Genomic DNA, 19,735 nt, shown 5'->3' with positions numbered 1-19,735 from the left:
CCTGGGCGTGCCAGAACCGTTGGCGGAGCCGATGCCATCGACAGCCAAGGGAAGTTCAAAGCAAAAACAAGCAGGCCTCATCTCACCTCAGCTGCCTCCAAGGCCTGTAGATGCCCCAGGGGAGCTAATCAACCTCCCAGACCCCCAGCCTTCTTAATTTTACTGATTTAAAAATAACCTCAGGCTCCTTAAGGGGCTGCAGCTGAGGAGATTCCCTCATAACCCAGCTGGCTGAAGGGGCCCTGTAAAACCCACCCGCTCCCCTGGGTTCCCTGCAATGGTGTTTTCCAAGCACGTTAGAAATAGACATTTCTACATTTCTGTCTCTGCAAGTGCTCCAGTTCCCTTGTGTTTTGCAAGAGGGAAAACCTGGCAGAAGGGGATGGCTCCAGGGCAGCCAGCGCTGGCATCCGCCAGAGATTTGGCAGAAGAAGTCTCAACACGGAGAAGCCAACAGGACTTACCGCAGAGGCCACAGGCTTTCCTTCTTCATACTTACTGGCTTCTCAGAGGGGTCTTGCTACCGCTCACGTCAAAGGTTAGGGGACTTGGGGTTTTATTTTCAGCAGTGACATTATTGTGCGTGTGCAGGAAGAGGACAGCTGGTGAGGCCGTTAGGATTCTGCCACGGCAATGTGCTGGACTGCTCAGGATGAAGACACATCACCCGGGCCGTGCCTCTGAGTCCTCTCCTCTGGGCCCTCCCGTTGCCTCCAGCTCTGCCAGGAGGCTGTAGGACCTTCCCATAGTAAAGGTAGTAATGGGGCTGGTGGACAAAGCTGCTTTCTTTTTACTCAGGCACCTGAGGAGACTTTCTATGGCTCGTTCACAGCCAACCTGGTTATCCATGTGCTGATTGCCACAGACAGACACCTTGGGTTCCTGAAAAAAAATCATTGTGCTTAAAAAGATGAGGTGCTTGCTTCCATTTCCAACAGCCAGGGTACTTTTCACTGCAGAGCACGAGCAGTATGGGCAGTCTCCATAAACCCACACACCAGCTTATCCTAATACCCTGCTCAAGTAACCCAGCCCAAGTTTATTCCTTTCAGCTGCGCATCCAGGTCCAGTAAGAAGTTTCTAATCCCAGCAAAGCCCAGCTGCTGCAGGTCTCCCTGCTGGGGAGCCCCACCACAAACTCGAGCTGGTTCAGTGGGCATCAGCCCTGTTAACCGGAGCTCTTGACACCACGATGCTGCAGCACAGACTTCTAGATGAAGCTCACATTGAGACCTGTTTCCATCGCTAAGCAAACTAAACCCAAGTTCTACAAATATCACATCTTATCAGGGCCGTTTTCTTTATCTGTTTTATTGCAAATTGGCTCAAGTGTATGGAGTCCTGGAGCATGAAGCCATATCCAGCTATGTCTTAGAAAGAAGCTAAAAAATAAACGAGAGGCAGCTGTTTCTCTCTGCAGTATTCATGAGGTAATAATAGTAACAATAAGGGGAAGTAAAATAGAGCAGTTTCATTGTGATTTTTTTAAAAAAGTAAGGATTCAATTGAATATAAAATGATCATTGATTTTAGGCACTTTGACAGACTAACGTTTGATTCTAACGAAGTCATTTTCTGAGAAGAGCAGAAAGAAAGCTGTGTCAAGAGGAAACAACCCTCACTTTGTCTAGAGAGGTGCTGCTGAGTAGCGCTGCCGGAGTCCTTTATTTAAATAGGAATAATTATATTGCACAGGAAACTTGGATTTGAAAGCAGTTCCTCTGATAATTGCCCCTGAAGAGGAATGTATCTGCTGCATTCCCCAAAGCCTGAAGGCTGGTCTTGTATCACAGACGATCATCTGCATTATGGCTAAAATTAAAGCGAAGAGAGAGGAAATAAACAAGAAAGGACACAAAACTCCCAAACGCCAGGGCCAAAAAAAAGTTCTTTCCACCAAGAAGTGGTGAAATGTCTTTTAGAGTGAACATCTGATGTAGATGGAGGTGAGAGGCAAATAAGAGAATAATTTTGCAGCACTTGGCTTCCACTTGAAAAGGAATCTCTACTGGCTCCTCGCCGTACGATGTCCCCTGACTGCTCTACACCTTCTGCTCTCCATTGGGTTTCCACCACACCGGCGAGCTCTCATCAAAACCTTTCCTGTGGACAGCATTCGCTGCGAAAGACTGGAAAATTTCTCTGGCCAAATAATTGTAAGCAGAGAGCTGCTTCTGCTGCTGAAGCGGGGTTTATTTGCAGTCAGCCTGGATTGCAGCCTGCCCTCTCCATCTTCTCCCTGATCTTAAAGCCTTGGATGGAGCAGGTGAGTCACTGCGTGCATGAAAGTCAGATCCTCTCCAGGAAGGTTTAGACCACTCTATCTTCCACGCAAAGCAAATCTGTAATTAAAGGACGCTTTAAATGCTTAGACTGTTGTGGTTTCCCGCTTTAGTAATGAAAATGAAGAGCATCTGGTCAGTCCCCCTGGAAGTGACGCTCACACAGACTTTCGTAAGCTTGCAAGGAACTTCTCTGCGTGGTCAACAGCAGCGTGGCTTTTAAGTTGGATCCAAGGGTCTCCTAAAAGAAGGCCAGCAGAATCAAGTGAGTGAAGATAAAAGCCTCTGCGCACAGAATAAAACAGAATTGGCTAATACTTCTCGTACGTAGCAAGAGGACATTGTCCCCCTGAAGTTTCTCTAAGCAGTAAAGGATTCGTATTAATGTGCACGTGTAACAATGGGGAAAAGGTATTTGATTACTGCAGAACAGGTCACTTTTACAAATCATCTCACCTTTCAGGCATTATGCTCAATCTGTGCTGGCAAGAGAAATCAATTCCTTGCAACTAACGGGCCTAAATGAGCTGTTAAAGTGCCACAGTGGTGCAAGGACCAAAACGTGGTCCTCAACCACATGACGGTAAAAAAGCCTACATCATTTCTAGAATGAAAGGAGGAAAAGAGGAACAAGATGCTTTAAAAAAAACAACCACCCTCAGACAAAAATAAAGACGCAGAAGCTGACAGGTGGCATGGGGTTCCCATGGCGCACATACGCTTAGAAGAGAAGCTAAGATCAAAGCCAGAGCAAGAAGGATCTGGGTCTCTGCGGGCAGGAACGGGGATGCACAGCACCTCGCTGTGTGTCCCAGCTCGATGGAGGAGGGGGGGCCACCCTGGGCATCTCTGTAGGCAGCTGGGCTGGGAAGGTTCCAGAAGAGGCAATCCTGCCTAGACGTTGAACGTTGTTGCCCTCTGGCAAAGCCTCGGCCGCTCTCTCTCCATTTGCTTACACAGGAAGCCTGGGGCTGAATGCAAAAGGCCTGAATTTTGTGTGGTAAAAGCATACCTCTGCCTGCATGCCGAAACAGATGCTCAGAAGAAATCTATTGCCACTGTTTAGGCAATCCATTTAAATATTGTGCTACATCTGGCAAATAGAGTGGCTGCAAGTAAGAAAGCGCAGAGTTGGCTGACAATCCGATGTAATTCGGTTTCATTTCTTATAGGCAAAATTCTGGAGAATCACAGAATTGTAGCATAGTTTGGGTCGGAAGGGACCGTTAAAGGTCATCTAGTCCAAGGACAGCTTGTTATCAAGCCTTACAGAGAGAGAGAAAAATTAAAGCAAAGTAACTACATTGGATAGAGTAGGGTACAACTGTTCTGTGTGAAACATTTAAACAGAATGATTTATTTGCAGAGAAGGACAGTCCATCCCATTGCAATTACATTCTAAGTTATACTGATAACATCACACCTTTATTGGCATAATAATAATTGAATAAAGCCTATGTGAAGATTAAGCCTGAAGAAATTATATGTCAAAGAGTTACCATATTTTGTCATCCCTCCCTATAACATGGTAAGAGATAAAAACATCTTGAATTCACTAAATCTGTAAAATTCATGTTGTCACTTTTCATCACTTTCTCAAGAATTTTATGAGCTGCTCTTTAATTTTCCCTCCATGAGCACATGGGCATGGTAGGTAATACGAAAAACATTTCTAGGCATCACGGTAGGAGAGAAAAAGCTTAAATATGCAAGCTGAATGTACTCCAAATACCTACAGAGACGAACAGGGGTTTTAACTATCAGACCATTTAAGCTAATCTCATGATTTTGTGATTTCTTGTGCATGATGATATTTTAAAAATCCATCAAAACCATTGTTACGGTGGACAGTCCTCTGTGAAAACAGGTAGGATTCATTGACTGAACTCATCTGAGGTGTTGAAGAGCACCTGAGACTCCTGCACAGGGCTGGCAGACCTAAGAAACCCATCCAGACATCTGCGTCTCCACCGCAGGAGCTTTAGGCCAAGTGGGTACCCTGCGGTGCCTGAAACGATACTTCACAGCTACAGAGAGAAAGCTGGATCCCACCCTAACAGCTTTCCAAGTGTGAAAAACTTGCTTGCTCACGGTCCTGAGCCGTCAGCTACCAACTTTAGCATCTTGAATGTGCTCTGCTGGCATTCAGTGTGGTGACTACAACCAAAAACCAAGGAAACAGAAAGCATTTCCTCCCTCTACCCCGCCGTGAACAGGCGAGGCGTTCATGGCAAATGTAAACACAGCGCAGGTTTAGCGTAGGCACACACCTGCGTGACCATCCCCGGGCGTTGCTCCTGCAAGGTGAACCTTACACCATTGTGGTCACCCTTGTCACCACCACATCCCGGCATCTTTTTGGGCTGGTGACCCTCTGAGAAACCACCCACCACGCAGGCTACGCCCTGAGTGGGTTGTGACAACTAGACTAAGGAGGACACTCACCGGAATTAAAAGTCGTATCCAAATCCAGCTCTTTGAAGATGAGAGGAGCAGAGCGTCTTTCCTGTAGTGATTTTCCTGAATCATAAAGTATTTTCCTCACTCTGTAAGAAGCTTTGGTGGAAATAATGTAACAACTGCAACACAACATTGCATAAGCAGCTCATGCCAATAGCTTCCTTTCACATTTCTTAGTATTTCTTTTTCCCCTGCTCTGGCAGAAGATATTTTCATGTAAAGAACCATGTAATTTATTTTCTACAATTTCTGTGGTTTCGATAATTACAGAATTAGAAGAGTACAAATTTAGAAGACATTTTTGTAATTTATTAATTCACAGATAATCTAACTATATATTCTATACCTATCACCTTTTGCTCGGCTACGTTACATAGGAGCAACAGTAACTGCTTTAATGCAACAGCTGAGATGGTATTGTCCTCACACACACCTCCACTCCAGCAATAGAAATCATCTTGATCCACGCAAAAAAACCTCCAGAACTGCCAATCATATGACATTGAAAAGGCAGGTTACTCAAAAGCCTTGGCTAGAGAAATGATTGCAGGCATAAAAAGCATGCTGTGCATACGATCAGATGCCAAGGAAGGCTTTCAGCAATTCCAGGCATGGCATTTTTTGGGGTCCCATGAATTCATGCAATAAATGCCGCTGGCAGAAGACTCAATGCCCACGCTGTCGAGCAGCCTTGCCCACAAGTCCTTTTTTTCCATCATCACCCACAGCACAGAAATGTTGGCTTGTTCCTAGGCTCTCTTCGGGCGTGAAACAACTCTTCCTGAAACAAAACCCAGCTGCTGTTTCGGGAACTTGCTCAGCAGACACTCCCAAAACGCAGCGCGGACAAGGCTGACCCAGTTTTAGCTTCCTTTGCTGTATACAAACATGCAAAGCTATCCCAGCAGGCTCCGATCCCTCAAATGTCATCTCCCCTTTTGTTTCATGCTATTAATTCCAATGGGCTGCAAAAGAACCCAGCCTTCAGATTACTTCAGACTTTTGAACTGAAAACCAAGCAAAACATACTGAAAAATAATAATAATGCCTTATGGTCATGGCTACAGCATGTGGGGACCTGAGGAGATGCACAGCCGAATGCTGGGAGCGTGGACCTGTCCCGTCTGCTCTAGAGAAGGTCGATGTTGAGCAACGCGATGCTGTTGCGGCGCTTGGCCTGGGCTGAGGGACTGCTCCGTGCAGGGGAGCAGCCCTTGGCCCCAAAGCTGTGGCCACCCTCCATCTGCGGGGACGTGCATGGTGGGGGGAGAATACCAAAGGTTTCTAAAGCCTCTTCTCTAGAAGTATCTTGCTTCATTTTGGGAACACTGACGTTAGCTGAAGGGGGTACGCTCCGCGCACAGAGGCGTACGACGATTGCAGGTTTGGCGTGGCTCCTGAAAGCTCACGGCTCCCACGAGCATTTCTCCGTTGCCAAAAAAGTGGCAAAGTTGACAAGAAACAAAGCAGTTTTTAGACAAGAAAATCAAGATGTCCTGACCTTTCTTGGCAGCTGACAGCTGTCCTGGGTGGGGTTTAACATAAGAAAGTGTGAGCAGACAGGGGTTCCGCTCCCAAATCATTAGGAAATTAATTCGATTCGTTTGCTGTTTCTGCTCTACAATCCCCTTGTAGCCCGCTCACGCTCCAGCCCTTCGCTGTCCCTGCAAGTCATCCCCGTATCTCCTCCCCATCCCACGTGCTCGTTCTCAGCAGGCTCCCGGCTCAGTACGTTTGTGATACATCCAAATCGACTGGTTAACCTGGTGATTTTCCACATCGCTTGTGACCTTGGACTCTTTTCAACCCAGCCCTGTGCTGATGAAATGTATACAACTTTATGACACAAACTCTTCTGGATTCTGCAGGAATTGTATTTCCTTTCTTTAAAGCATTTAAAAACCAGATGGTGTGAAGAAAGCACGGAGCTGCAAGCCAGAGGTTTTAATCCCTCTGTCATTAGCTTGCCGTGCGATCTCTGCCCTTGGGCACACAACTCCTCTGCGGTGCTGCTTTCCCTGGAGGAACTCGTAGATAACGGGGATTATTTGTTGGTGCAATACTCTCTGAGATGTAGGCAAAAGCAGAGGATGCAGAGGATGCGCCGGCAAAAAAACCCCCAACGGTGAGGCATCTGCGAGCCACACCGCAGAGATACCCACTGCCTGCCTGCCTGCACCCCAGCACCCACCGGCAGGCAGGAGGGGCGCGAAATGACCATTTGGGGCTAAAGCCGTGCAGCGCCGTGTCCTCGGCACGCCGACCCCAGCAGGAGAAGAGCACGTGCTTCGTCATATAGCAGCTGCGTGTGTCTTGCACCTGGGGATTGCACTTCAGGATTTGTTACTTGAACATGCAATTAAGGAAAAAATAAAATTAGAATAGCATAGAATAAAATAAAATAAAGTAATACGCTTTTTAAAGACTCCTCCACGTTTTTTGGACTATTTTTGTTACCCCAGGCCCCTCTTCCCATAGCCACATCACAAGAAAGGATTGCCCCGACTCTGCTCTCATTTTAAAATGCTTCTTTTTATTTCAGTGGTTGTACATTGGGTGAATGAATTTAACGTCACAACAGAAATAGAATGGCTATTTAACAGACCACTAGTAGTTATATGCTGAAAAAAGAGTGAATGGAGGGGTTTCTTTTAACTGTTACTGAAATATTCATTGTACATGTCGTCAATTATGCTGGATGAGAGAGGCAAACAAAAAGGTGTTTTGGTGAGGTGCTGGATCCTTTGAAGAAAACAAACACTGAGACATCTCAAGTCACTTGAAACCGTGTCCCAGCTACAGTATTCACTGTCTCTGTGTTGGTCCATCTCATGGTTCTTTTAGGGGGTTTTATTTGTTGTGGTTTTTTTTTTTTAATTAAACAAAGCATTTAAAATTTAATCATTTTCATTAGACTTTTTTTTTAAAATATAAACAAAGTTTTGGCAAATAATATTTATACAGAAAAATAGTTTTAGATCTTCCCAAATTTTGAAATAGTCTATAAAATTACTTTATAAATAAATAAAATGCAGAATCTGTTGTACACGTATTTGCACATCTCTGTAATTGCCTCCTTACTGTTAGCATAGGTTTGTACTTGTACAGTTTTCAGGAATATTACAAAGTCATAAAGTCGGAAAGTGGATCTCTTATTAAAAATACATTTTCTCTTTCTGTCTGTCAGTTTATCTGGATGAAAGACCTGATGTATCTGAAGCTTCGTCATCCATGGGCAAAAAATAGTAGTATTGGATTAATTGTAAAAAACATAGAATAACAGTTATTTTGAAACATAAAAAGTTCACACAAAACAATGTCTTGAAGAGTTATCTACATAAAATATTTAAACATGGATAATTTATCATTTAGTATTATACAATAAGCTACCCAAATGCCTAAATTAACTATTATAAAAAAATAAAAACAACTTTGACAGATATAGGCAAGTTGCAGTGTCAACTACCTAGTTATAATGACTGAGAAAGTCTACAAATATTAGTGTTTTAATAGTATATAATGGTGATACCTTAACTGCTAAAGTAACAAGTTAAGATACATTATTTTTCCACAAATTAAAACTAACGCAACGTTACAAGCACTATGTTAATTTTACAATCAAATTGTGATTATTTTTTTTCTTTCGGATGATCAAATCTCCAGCTTTATATATAAATAGATAGTAATTAGACATCGGACAAACAAGATTTAGCCCGGAAAATAATTTCCTAGACAAATAATTATATGGTTAGTGCCTTCAGTCGTTCAGAACAGGCAGTGCTGCCAAAGTTTAAAATAGTTTACAATCAATCTGAAGAGGTTAAGTTAAAATACTGCAATCACTAATAATGTCCACATAGAAAACTTATGCTGCAAACAATTATACATAATATCCACTTATAACAGCTGTCTTGTTTTTTTAAACAATAATTTAAAAACTATGTCATTTATGTGATACATGTGCAACATATAAAATGTGAAATATGAAATATTTGGTACAATAGTGCTTGAAACAAATCTCAAATCAAACAAATGAAATTTTAATTATACATATATAATTACCTTGTAAATCAACAAAGTATTTAAAAAAGTAAACAACATTAAAATCTGCTTCATCCATATATATGTATGTATGTATATATAATGTATATAATTGTATTAAAGATATCTTCATACTTCTGTGACATAAAATATGTTTTTAAAGAAAAACAATTAAAAGAACTATTTTTTTCTCCACTCTACTCTGGTTACAATCTTATAATCCAATTTAAAAAATGCAAATACAGTAACGATTTATTAAACTGAATCTCATTCTACATTCTTAGTGTTCAGTTAATAGTCTAGATTAAAGTCACCTATGAATTTTCGGTGACTCAACTGAATTTTAATTAAATTAGAGTATCATACAAATCTCTTCATCTACAGCCTTCTTTTTCGCCTTTTCTTTTGTTAGTTTGGTCATCTTTTTTTTTATTTTTACTTTACGCTTCTCGAAGTTACTTCTTAACAGTTTGGATCTTTTTGGTAACCTGACTATGAGATTATTCGCTTCCGGTGAGATTTGACTGTTGGCATCAGGCTCACTTTCATCAAGTCTGATGTGACAAAATTTAGGCACTTCTGCAAAGTCTCTTTTAAAAACATTATAAATATACTCGTAAAATAATATTCTCAAGACTTTGTTCTTTTGGGGATCGAAAGGGGTACGAAGTTCATACTGTGCAAAATTTTTAAATTTTCTTCTGCTATTCTGCTATGACTCAAATGCAACTTCTCCACATAAGTCAAACACCAACCATGTGCATCTAAAGAATTTGTGCTTTACTTTGGACTTCTGGCTAAAAACATTCAGATCGGCAGGGCGATGTGCAGGACACCGGGCTGCGCGTCACTTCCTCTTGTCTTGGAATCAACTCGCTGGGGGAGCAAAACCAACCGAGAAGAAAAACCCCAATCATAGTTCGGGTGATAATTAAACCTGCAACTGGGATAAGTTTTTAGCCAATACAACTTAATTATTGCTCAGCTCGAAAGATTCATAAACACTGAATCTCACGAGACTAACTTAACTGGACCATTTCCGTTAGGTATAGTTATGGAGAAAAGACAGTATTTGCAAGAATTAAACTATGCTTAGAAAATCTTTAAAACTAAATGTTACCCTTTATGTCTTGAAACATCACAGCTGGTATCAGGTAGTTAACTATTTTAGGTTGGAGTATAGTAAGCATACCATATTTAATATTCATATATGACATAGCAGCACTAGCTTTTTTGAGTTTGTGATTTGTCCGTAAGAACAAATTCTTGACTTAGCATGCAGTTTGTGGCAACTCTAGAGAGGAGGAGACGGGGTAGTATGTACAGTAGCCGTGCTTGGCCGTCCGCAGGGAGGCTTCGTGACACTCCGTTCCACTCCTGCCGGCTATTTCAGGATTATCTGTTAAGAGAAAGGAAAGCATGATCACGCTTTTAGGTGATGCGGGGAGAGCAGTTTGCCCAGACGGCCGGTGCCGGACTAGCTAAGCTCGGGCGCAGCTCGTACGGGACAGCATCCCGTACGGGACAGCATCCCGTATCCTCACGCTGCCTGGGAGACGTTTGCGTTTCACAAACCTGGTCGTCTTCCTCCCGCACACACGTCCTCATGCACGTGAGAACATGCAGAGGGGGTATTTTCTGTGTTAAAATACCGGAGACGGCGCCAAAGCCACAAAGGAAGGGCCTGGCCGTAGTTGGGGTGCGCACCCCCAGCGCCCCGGCTGTCGGCAGAGGGGGAAGCAGCCCTGCACGATTCTCCAGCTCCCACCTTGCTCCCACAAAGTCAGGAACAACCTGGGGAAACGGTGGAGGCAGGGCCCCTATCCGCTCACAAGCAAAAAGCTGTACTGGGCTGGGTGTTTTCAAGAAGCTAAACTGTCTTTTCAATGCACTTTTAGCAGCTGCTTATTTCTTAAAAAAATTATCTGCAGGTCAGCGAACTTTAGAGGTTTTTTTCATGCTTCCTTATGTCAGGGGATCCAGGGGGATGATGGTAACAGAACCTCTGCGTGCCTGCCTAGTCCCTAACCTTGCTGCGTTCTCTCCAGTCTCTCAAACTGAGGGTGAAGCAACCATTTTACAGATGCAAGCTCTCGCGCTTCCAATACTGGGAAGGTAAAATGCACAATGTGCCGAGCAACTGACTCAACCTGCTCACAGTATTGGAAAACAGTCCAGATTTCCATCACCTGTCTGAAACGGCTGATGACGGTGAAAATGATGTCAAAAGCCGGGGTGTGATGTTTTATCATGCCATTGCTAATCTGTGCTCCAAACTTCAGCACAAATCAAGGAATTAGAGTGTATCGCCTGCTTTTCCTCTTTAATTTGGCAATCGACACATTTTTAAGCTGTATTTGTAGGTGGTATGCAAGACAGTCATGACAGCACTTTGACCTACTTATTACAAAGCTAGACCGCTGCTTAATGCAATATTTATTTGAAAAGGAAAAAAAGAAGGTGTTTTGAAAATAACTTCAGCGACATACTACCTCTGACATACAGATTGCCAAAAAGAAACACGCTGGCCTCTGCGTGGAAGGCGCTGGCTCTAGTTCCCTGCCCAGTCACCTCACGTGAACCTCACAACCGTAACGACCTTGTCTCGATACACAACTCCCAGCTCCCTGAGCCCACCTAACTTGCCAGCATGCCAAAAAGTCATCTTTTGATTACCATCGGTACTGAAAATCTGGTGACACGTGAGGCCCTGTTGTAACGACACGGTACAAACACCTGCTGCTCCAAAAGGCTTAACATCTAAATGCATCACACGTACACCAAGGACATGTATTTTTAATGAACTTCCACCCATTGTGAGTTCGTTAGCTTATCGCCTATCTTCTGTTTCCTTTTGAAATAACAAAGAAATACCTTTGTTGAAATAATAAAGCCCTGCCTGTGATAACCGTGGGCCATCTACAGCGTGGTGATTTGACAGTACGTACAAAGAACATAGCTGTGCTGAAAATAAGAAGCGACCAAATTATCAGCACTGATATTTTTAGCATGTTACAACCCGACATGTCAATGTAATTAATAAAGCACCTTTAGCTATACTGGGTTAGCCATAATCACACAAGTGTATTTAAGGGATCCTAAGGTCTGATTTAATGGGACACAACCTGAAATCTAGTCAGTGTAAAAAACCAGAATTTTAGACACTGCAGCTGCCTACATTGTCTGCCAGCTTTGGAGGGGATAAACTTGCATTTTCCTATAGCTTTTTTCTCCCTGTACGGAGAGATGGATCACTGTCCCTTATGCCGAGATGTCCTAAAAGGTCAAACAGCCCCACAGAACTGATGCTCCCAATTCCCCCAAAATGCATGACAGAGAAGGCAGAGGGCCTAATCTCAGGCTATTTCTTGGCAAAAGGGTAGGACTGTCCCTGCCACTTTGATTAACCCAAGCGCAACTCATCCTGCTGCACGACAGGCAGGACGGAGGGGTCCTGGGCAGTGTGAAAGAGCAGGGACCCCTTCTCTGCCCCGCTCCGGCGAGCAGCAGAGCCCAGGTAAGGACTTCCACCGCCCCATCGCTATATTCCTGCCATTTCTCCCCTCCTCTCCAAACTCAGGAAATAGGGAAGATGACATAAACACTTTCCTTTTGTGCGCGAGCACGTCCTGTTTACGGGGCGGCGGGTGCAGGAGAAGCAGCTGGAGCTCTCCCCACCACCCTTCTCCCGCTGCCGGTGGCTGCGGAGGTGGCTCTGCCGTTGGCTGCGGAGCTGGCTCGCGCCCACCACATCGTCCTCGCCGCGCCGCGGCTCGTGCAGGGGATGGAACTAGGACATGTTGCACCCCGGCTATTTCTAGTACACGTAGGAGTTCTCCTAGGAAAAAAAAAAAGCCTCAAGTCTCTCCGTCAGAACAAGTTTCTTCAGTGCGGAGACGCAAAATTGAGAAGCTACATTTTTTTTTTAACCTTAGCCACAAAGTGTAAAACGTATCCCGTAGTCTTTAATTATATGTTCACACCCTGTTTCTCAAAAGATATGACAACTCTGCCATAGCTGCGTACACATGTATCAGCTTCTGCAACTGTTTTTTTCACTGTGTCTGAAAGAGAAACATAAACTACTTTACATGGAAAACACACTGTGAACCTCTTCTGTTTAATCTACAAATGAAGTAATAACCTGTGGTGGAAGACGGAGGCTATCTAAGTCTGCATCGCTGCTAATTGCTCCATCGCTCGCATGCTGAAGAAGCAGCTGTGCAGAAGGTACCAGCGAAGGAATATCCCTGCAAACACTTATTACACAGTCTGCGCTCCCTCGTTCCTTGTAAATAGGTCCAACCACCTTCATGTTCACTCCTGTTTGAAGAATTACATCTCAAATGTACATATGTATGACTTGTCATATTTGCAGTGATGCCATCATATCATTGTACTTCACAGCAACTTCATACCATGTATCCACACTTTTACCATAGTAGATACAAGCATGAAAACCTGAAAAATAAGACTACACAATGAGTGCGCATTGTCCCATGTACAAAGGTCTACAGGTCAAGCATGGGAAAGCATTTTCTCATGCTCTGTATAGGTAGGATCCACAGGTGTGGATACAGATGTGCCAGAAGATATACCTTCTGCAGTAAGAGCTCTAATAAGAACACTATTTGTAGCGTAAGCAGAATGGCCTGGACCTTACAGTCTGGGGTAGTAATGCACAGAAGATTTATGAACAGCAAAGGGCATTTTTTTGGAGGCAATCACAGACATATGGCACCCTCTCCATTGCCTCCTTGCTTGGTACCTGTTTCAAGTGCTAGAAAACTGGCTACCCTTTAGACTAAAATCACTAAAATTGGGCCAATGTTAGTTACTAGACCTCACTGAAACTAGTAACACAGTCAACCTAAATTTCTGCAAACTACTAACCGCCAAGAAGCATTTGCTCTTCCAAACTTTCCAGCTCTTTAGAGGTGACATTTTCAGCTCCCAAATGCCAAGACTTACTCTCTATCAGAGCATAGCTCTTTTAGATCTTTACCTTCAGGACCTCTGAACGATCACAGTGGGGGTCATTAAGTCCGCTGTGCAACACACAACATCCTTAAATTCAGCCAGGGTTGCTCCTAAGGGTGATACAGTTCTGCAGTGTTGTCCATGGGAATGACAACCGAGAGAGATGCTACTGCCAATGGTTTCAGCTTCTCACTGAACCACCGAAACATGGTATGCCGCAGCCAAATCGACGTCAGCTTGGGATTTCCTCCGACCCAGCAAAGGCGGCTGCGATCAGTTATTGTCTCGAGACTTAAAAAGTAAAATTGACAATCTCCTTTACATTAGGGTGGAAATTCCACCTTTGTGAACTCTTTTCGGACACCCAGGTTACTCTGTGCACTACTTCACTTGATACAGTTCACAGAATTAACCAAATTACCTAGAATCACGACTTGGTACTAGGAATTTCAAGAACACCGTTTGGCTTGAGATTTTCTGTTTTGAAGCTACAACTCACAAAGCATCTTTATTCTCTCTGTGTTAAATTCTGTTTCCAGTTCCAGATGAATACAGAAAATTTACCGTTCTGCATGAATGCAGTGTACGTGAACTCTTGTTCAACTGAAGACCTGTCACAGTGGATCAGCTGGAAAACATGACTTTGCATCTACCTCCGACATGTTTCTCTTTCAGAAGTTTTGAAATGATTTCTCCAAATCACGCTTCGCTCTATAAGCGTTAATACATTTTCAGGAGGCATTAAGATCGTGTCTGACCTCCACATTGCAAAGCACTTATCCCTCCAAAAATGAATTCACACGTAGTAAACATTTCAGACTGCCTAGCCTTTAATTTAAAAGCAATGTAGTAATAGGAGTTTCTTGTAGACAAGATTCATCCCAGATGATTTCAGACATGTATGCCTCAGCTGGTCGCCCTATTTTACATCTTCATAGCCTACCTCAGGCAACTTATTTTAGCATGAGACAGATTATCAACTCATGATGCTTTTTTCCCCTCCACCAAACATGAGAGTCTGCGGCAGCAGCTCACACTGAAGTATTTAACTTTTAGACACCTGCATCAGGGTAGATGAATCCTTCTACAGTGACATTTTCTGTTTTCATGTTTTTCACAGGAGTTGCAGGGTACACATTAAAAACGACAGATATTTTCAGACAGCCAGCTCATATCAGGCTGTCTCATAACTTCTCCTGCTTTCTAAAAATAGAACTAACACCAAGTATTTCTCCCCTTTGACATGAAACCCAAGACTATTTATATTTCCCCATGCCTTTGGGAAATGCCTCCATCTCTTTATTTTTCGTTTTCTCTTAGAAGGCTCTTTTGTGGCATGCGTCTTGTTCTTTTTCTTCAATATAAATCAGTCTTTTTTTTTAATCAAAAGTGGAAAAGGATGAATAAATATTCAGACATTTACTGAGAGTAATCGCTATCGTATCGATTATGCTTGGTCTTACTTAATTTTTACATAGCCTTACAGATGGACTTTTTCACCTCCTAGTTCTCCATAGCTTCAGCAGCAGCACCTCCCCAGAGCACCAGCTGAGCTTTCCAGTCCCCCACCCCAGGCCTCCCACCGACGCTCCTCCAAGGGATGGGATTTGTCCCAACGGGCTAACAGTTGAGCTGGTTTCAACTCTCGCTTGCATTAAAAGCAGCCTGCCTGCTCCCAACGCTCAGGGTGGAAAGGTGCTTGGGTACCCACACCTCATCTCTTCCACCTTAGCTGCTGTCCTGCTCCCTTTTCTGGTCCTGGCGCTAGCTGTAATCCCCCGTGGGAAGTCCCTTCCCCACCTACTGCTGCATTACATCGCAGCTCTTGTCATTGCCACAAAAGCAATTACTTGTCTCTACCGAAAATATTTGCACATTCATGCACGCATCTAACCTCAGGCCTGCCTCACTCATTTGTCCCTTTCTGCTTTCAGAATTCATGGTCTGTAGCTCTGTAAAACTAGTGTCAAACTAGCATCTTTCTACATGGTCATCTGCAAACACTGAAAAGAAAAAAACCCGAATAAACGTATCCCCACAGAAAACCTAAAGGAACTACTAATAGCGTCGGAGGGACCTGCTGAGAGCAATTTGTTACCCCTGCTACCACTGCCGAACACTTCATCGCTTTTCATAAACACACTGAGCTCCACCTTGTGTCGCTGCCTTCTTTCCTTTGCTACTCCTCCTCTCTGGACGGCCAGAAACCTCACTGTCAGTTCCAGCGTATTATCATTTCATGTACATGTGCTTCGTTTCTCTCACTAACTGTGGACCTCTCCTCAATTCAGGGGTGAAGAAGGATTTCTACCTTATTGCTTCTCCATTAATCCAATGCATCCCCAATACGTTTGTCTACTTTGCTCATCAATGCAGTGACCTCTGAATTGTATATAAAGGGTGAGATGTCTAGGCCACAGATGATCTTCTTGGTTGCCCACCCATACAGTGACTAATATCGGGGTTATCAGGTGTTTCCTGAGGGGTGGTGGTCCTATTTGCTTGGCTTTCTCACAGCCCATCCCCTGACACGGTGATTCTGCTCCATCCTCTCTTTTCTTCCCTAACTCTGAGCTTGCCCCGTTCTTACTGTCCCATATGTTGATAATATGCCTCTGGAAATGGCTGAGGGTCAGATGTCCATGCTGAAGCGCTAGCCCATTTTTATTCTATCATGCACAAGCGGTTGGCCATCAGGTTGTCATAAAGCTGACAAAAACCTGGTCTGAATCCAGCTCTTCATGATGATCTAAAGATCAAGGCAACTGTGGGATCCCAAAGGGCTCAAGGGTTCAATAGCATCGTTCTTCTCATTTAATATTCACAAGGTCCTGAAAGAGAGTCCAGACCCACTTGGGCTGCCAAGTCCTTAGCATGCTTATGAGCTTCAACAGGTATTTAGTCCAGTAATAACGTATAATATTAACTTAATAGGTATTTATTCACTCCGAAGAAACAGGACTAGTTGCTTTAAAAATGAAAGCAATCTGGCTTTATTTATTCATTCTTCTTTAAAGTAAGAAATAATGCAGTACTAAAAATTGATCATAACATACTCTAATATGTTCTACCAGAATCTATTTTTAACTAATCGCACAGGCAGCAGACAGACTACACAGAAATGTGAAAACCACTGTTGTAATATTTTAGGAGCACCTGTACAATGACTGTTTTGAATAGCCACTCAATTTTACCTTTTAGCAGGTCTGAGCTACTGCTATCATCTGCGTTTTTCCCTTCCTACTTTCAGGTCATTTTCCTTCTCTTCTTGAATTTTAGAAATTGCCAGAATAGGCTTACACAAAGGAACTGAGAGCAGAAAGGAGTGAAAGGCCAAGCACAAGTTGTGCATTACCTGGGAAAGTGCCCGTATTCCTCTTGTAGGGGCATTACTTCTCCAAACCTGCATTTTCTTAGATGTCCTCACCTAACGTTTGTTTTTTTGTTTGTTTTTTTTAAGAAAACATGCTTTACATTTTCCTCTTCCACATCACGCATGCCCAAATGATGGAAGATGAGGCTGCCACTCCACGTATGGCATCCCCTGCCACTGCACGTAGAGCATGGCCAGCACTTCCGCAGGCTCCACCTGCAGTAACCACCGCTTCGAAACCCTTCCTCTCCCAAAACCTGGCGCTTCAGTTCAGAATCTCCTCCAAGCAAGAGATGGTCCACTGCAACACCCAGAACATAACTCAAACACAGAAAGGTACCAAATTTATGTTCATGAAGGCTACTCACCAGACACCACACTTGCATCGCTTGTGCCAGTTGTATAAAACTCGTTATACTTAATAACTTCTCTGAGGAAATCTGAATGTTCCTGACTTTTGACTGTTTACCGCTTCCTTAATTTTCTTCTTATCTGAATGCTCTCACATAAACAGACATACATACTATTGTGTGTCACTGCAGATAATACTGTGCCAAAAACGAAGTCAGTCAAAGTTAACAAATCTCTGCCTCAAGCTGAAAGTCATGCCAGGTACAGCAAACAAACAAACAAACAGAGATGTTTCCACTGTGGTTACGTGGGCAACCTCCTGCACACTCCAAGCCAAAGACTGGCATTTCTGGTGGGCAATAAATCATACACTGAGATAAAAATATGATACTTGTTTAATTCAAGGGGAAATGGAGCAGTTAGAGATGGCCAGATGCAATTCTTTTAAAATTCTTTTAAAGAATCCCAGACAAGTACATCTCAAGCTCTGCACTGCACTGTGTTGTTAAAGTTTTATAACGGAAAAAACCCAGACTCACATGAGCTGTCTGTACACGCTAAGCACAATGAAACAAAGTCATTTTTCCCCAAATGCCTACAAAATGAGTTGACCTCAGAAAAATTTTCCTGTCTTTAAATAATATATGCCCCAAAAGATTTTTTCTGAACTTGTCAAACTATCATTTGTTGAATAATTGAAAGCAAGAACACAAAAGGAAGTTATCATATCAAACATAAATACATTTTTTTAAATTGCAATGATAGGAAAGCGAAACCAGTCTATAACAGGAAAGGGAAATATGTCTTGATTTTTGTTATATAAAAGAAAGAAGCGTCTGCCTTTGCTTGCTGCTCATGTTATCTGATGCTGCCATCTAGCAGGGTACCGGAGGAAGTCAGGTTGCAGTCCTCTACAGGGGCAGGGGGGTGTGAGGGGGCAGTTTCTTAAAAACAAAACAAAACAAAACCAAACCCCCAAAACCCAACAAAACCACAAAAAAACAACCAACCAAAACCAAAATCCCAAACCAGAGATTTTCCTTTTCTTCCCACTGGTTTCTTGTATATCAGCATGTGATCTAAAACTCTGTAGGCAAGCCTGCCAGAGGTCTTCATCATCTACACAGAAACAACATGCTATCTTAAGAGACCAAAAAAATGTTATTAAAAGTAAAACAAAGATTTGGTTAAAGTTTGTGTGAGACTTAAAATAGAGTTCCTTTAAATTTTCCAGGGTAATCCTTTGGCTTTGCTGCTTCGCTGCCTTACAGTTTAAGAAAACAAAGTTTTGCCACGTATTTTGTAAGGTCAGTTGTTTCAAGGCAATTCAAAGAGTCTTTGCTTGACACTGTTTAAGATTTCTTGTGGGCTTTAAGATTAGAAACTCTCACTTCTTGAGTCCGCAAACTGTTCGTTCTGAAAGTTAGAGCTACTTACATGTAACTCAGTGTCTTTAGACACGAGAACTTGACTGAATTGAGGTTTGTGATTCTTGGGTGTCTAGCACGAAAGAGGCAGAAAGTGGTTTACATTTGCCTTTCCCACCGTGACAAGCTATTGCTATTCAAAAACCTTCCTTAGAGAAATGGCTCTTCATGATCAATGATTGTTTAGGTTTGTTTTCCCAGCCTGGCACAGGTACAAGGCAAGATGTCCAGTCCTGCGTTCCAGATGCCAAGGCTTGCCCGTACCTCTACGTGGAGCAGCATGGCACCATCCAAGGGCTCGCTAGATGCCCGACACTATTCTGCCCAGGGCTTGCTCCCTGCAAGCACCCCCTCTGATCATGTGTCTGAAAAAGGAACCTGTTCCTCTGTCTCCTTTTTTGGATTTTTTCATGTCAGATTCAAATCGTCCTTTCTGTTGTTAGAACGGAATTTTCCGCAGGAGTATTTAACTTGAGACTTTATGGAATTTTTAGACCAAAACTTTCAGTCAAAAAAAAGACAAAAATTGGTTAGATACTTATTATTCACAGCAGAAGTGCTTTCCTACCTGTTCCCCTATCCCCTTAGAAATTGCAATTAAAGCTTTTCAAATCACTAACAAGAATTTTGCATAGGCTTTTATTTGTAACCCTGTTGTATACTGGCACTAAAGACGTAAATCACATTTGTTTCCCCTTGCCACCTTCCTTCTCAAAAGCTTGCTTTTAACCAACAAAAACAGGTTGTTTCCTACTATTTTCTAGATTTTTCAATTCATTTTTTCAGTATATTGCTACTCTTCTCCCCGTTTACAAGTTCAG

At 43.0% G+C, this 19,735-nt stretch overlaps 1 protein-coding gene across 3 annotated transcripts in view; it reads right to left on the bottom strand.

Moving 5' to 3' along the window:
- Positions 1-7,253: 7,253 nt before the first annotated feature.
- MBNL2 (muscleblind-like splicing regulator 2) overlaps positions 7,254-19,735 on the bottom strand; it is a 74,475-nt gene continuing 61,993 nt past the window's right edge. For all 3 annotated transcript variants that reach the window (XM_009699465.1, XM_009699466.1, XM_009699468.1), the window contains one exon: positions 7,254-10,182. In XM_009699465.1, the coding sequence (XP_009697767.1) occupies positions 10,168-10,182 (15 nt within the window). In that variant the 3' untranslated portion in view covers positions 7,254-10,167. The remainder of the gene's footprint in view (positions 10,183-19,735) is intronic.

This window comes from Cariama cristata, unplaced genomic scaffold (genome assembly GCF_000690535.1).
Source record: "Cariama cristata isolate BGI_N322 unplaced genomic scaffold, ASM69053v1 scaffold4814, whole genome shotgun sequence".
NCBI classification, from domain to species: Eukaryota; Metazoa; Chordata; class Aves; order Cariamiformes; family Cariamidae; genus Cariama; species Cariama cristata.
The sequence above is the reverse complement of the archived record's forward strand: the minus strand, read 5'-3'. Positions and strand labels throughout refer to the sequence as shown.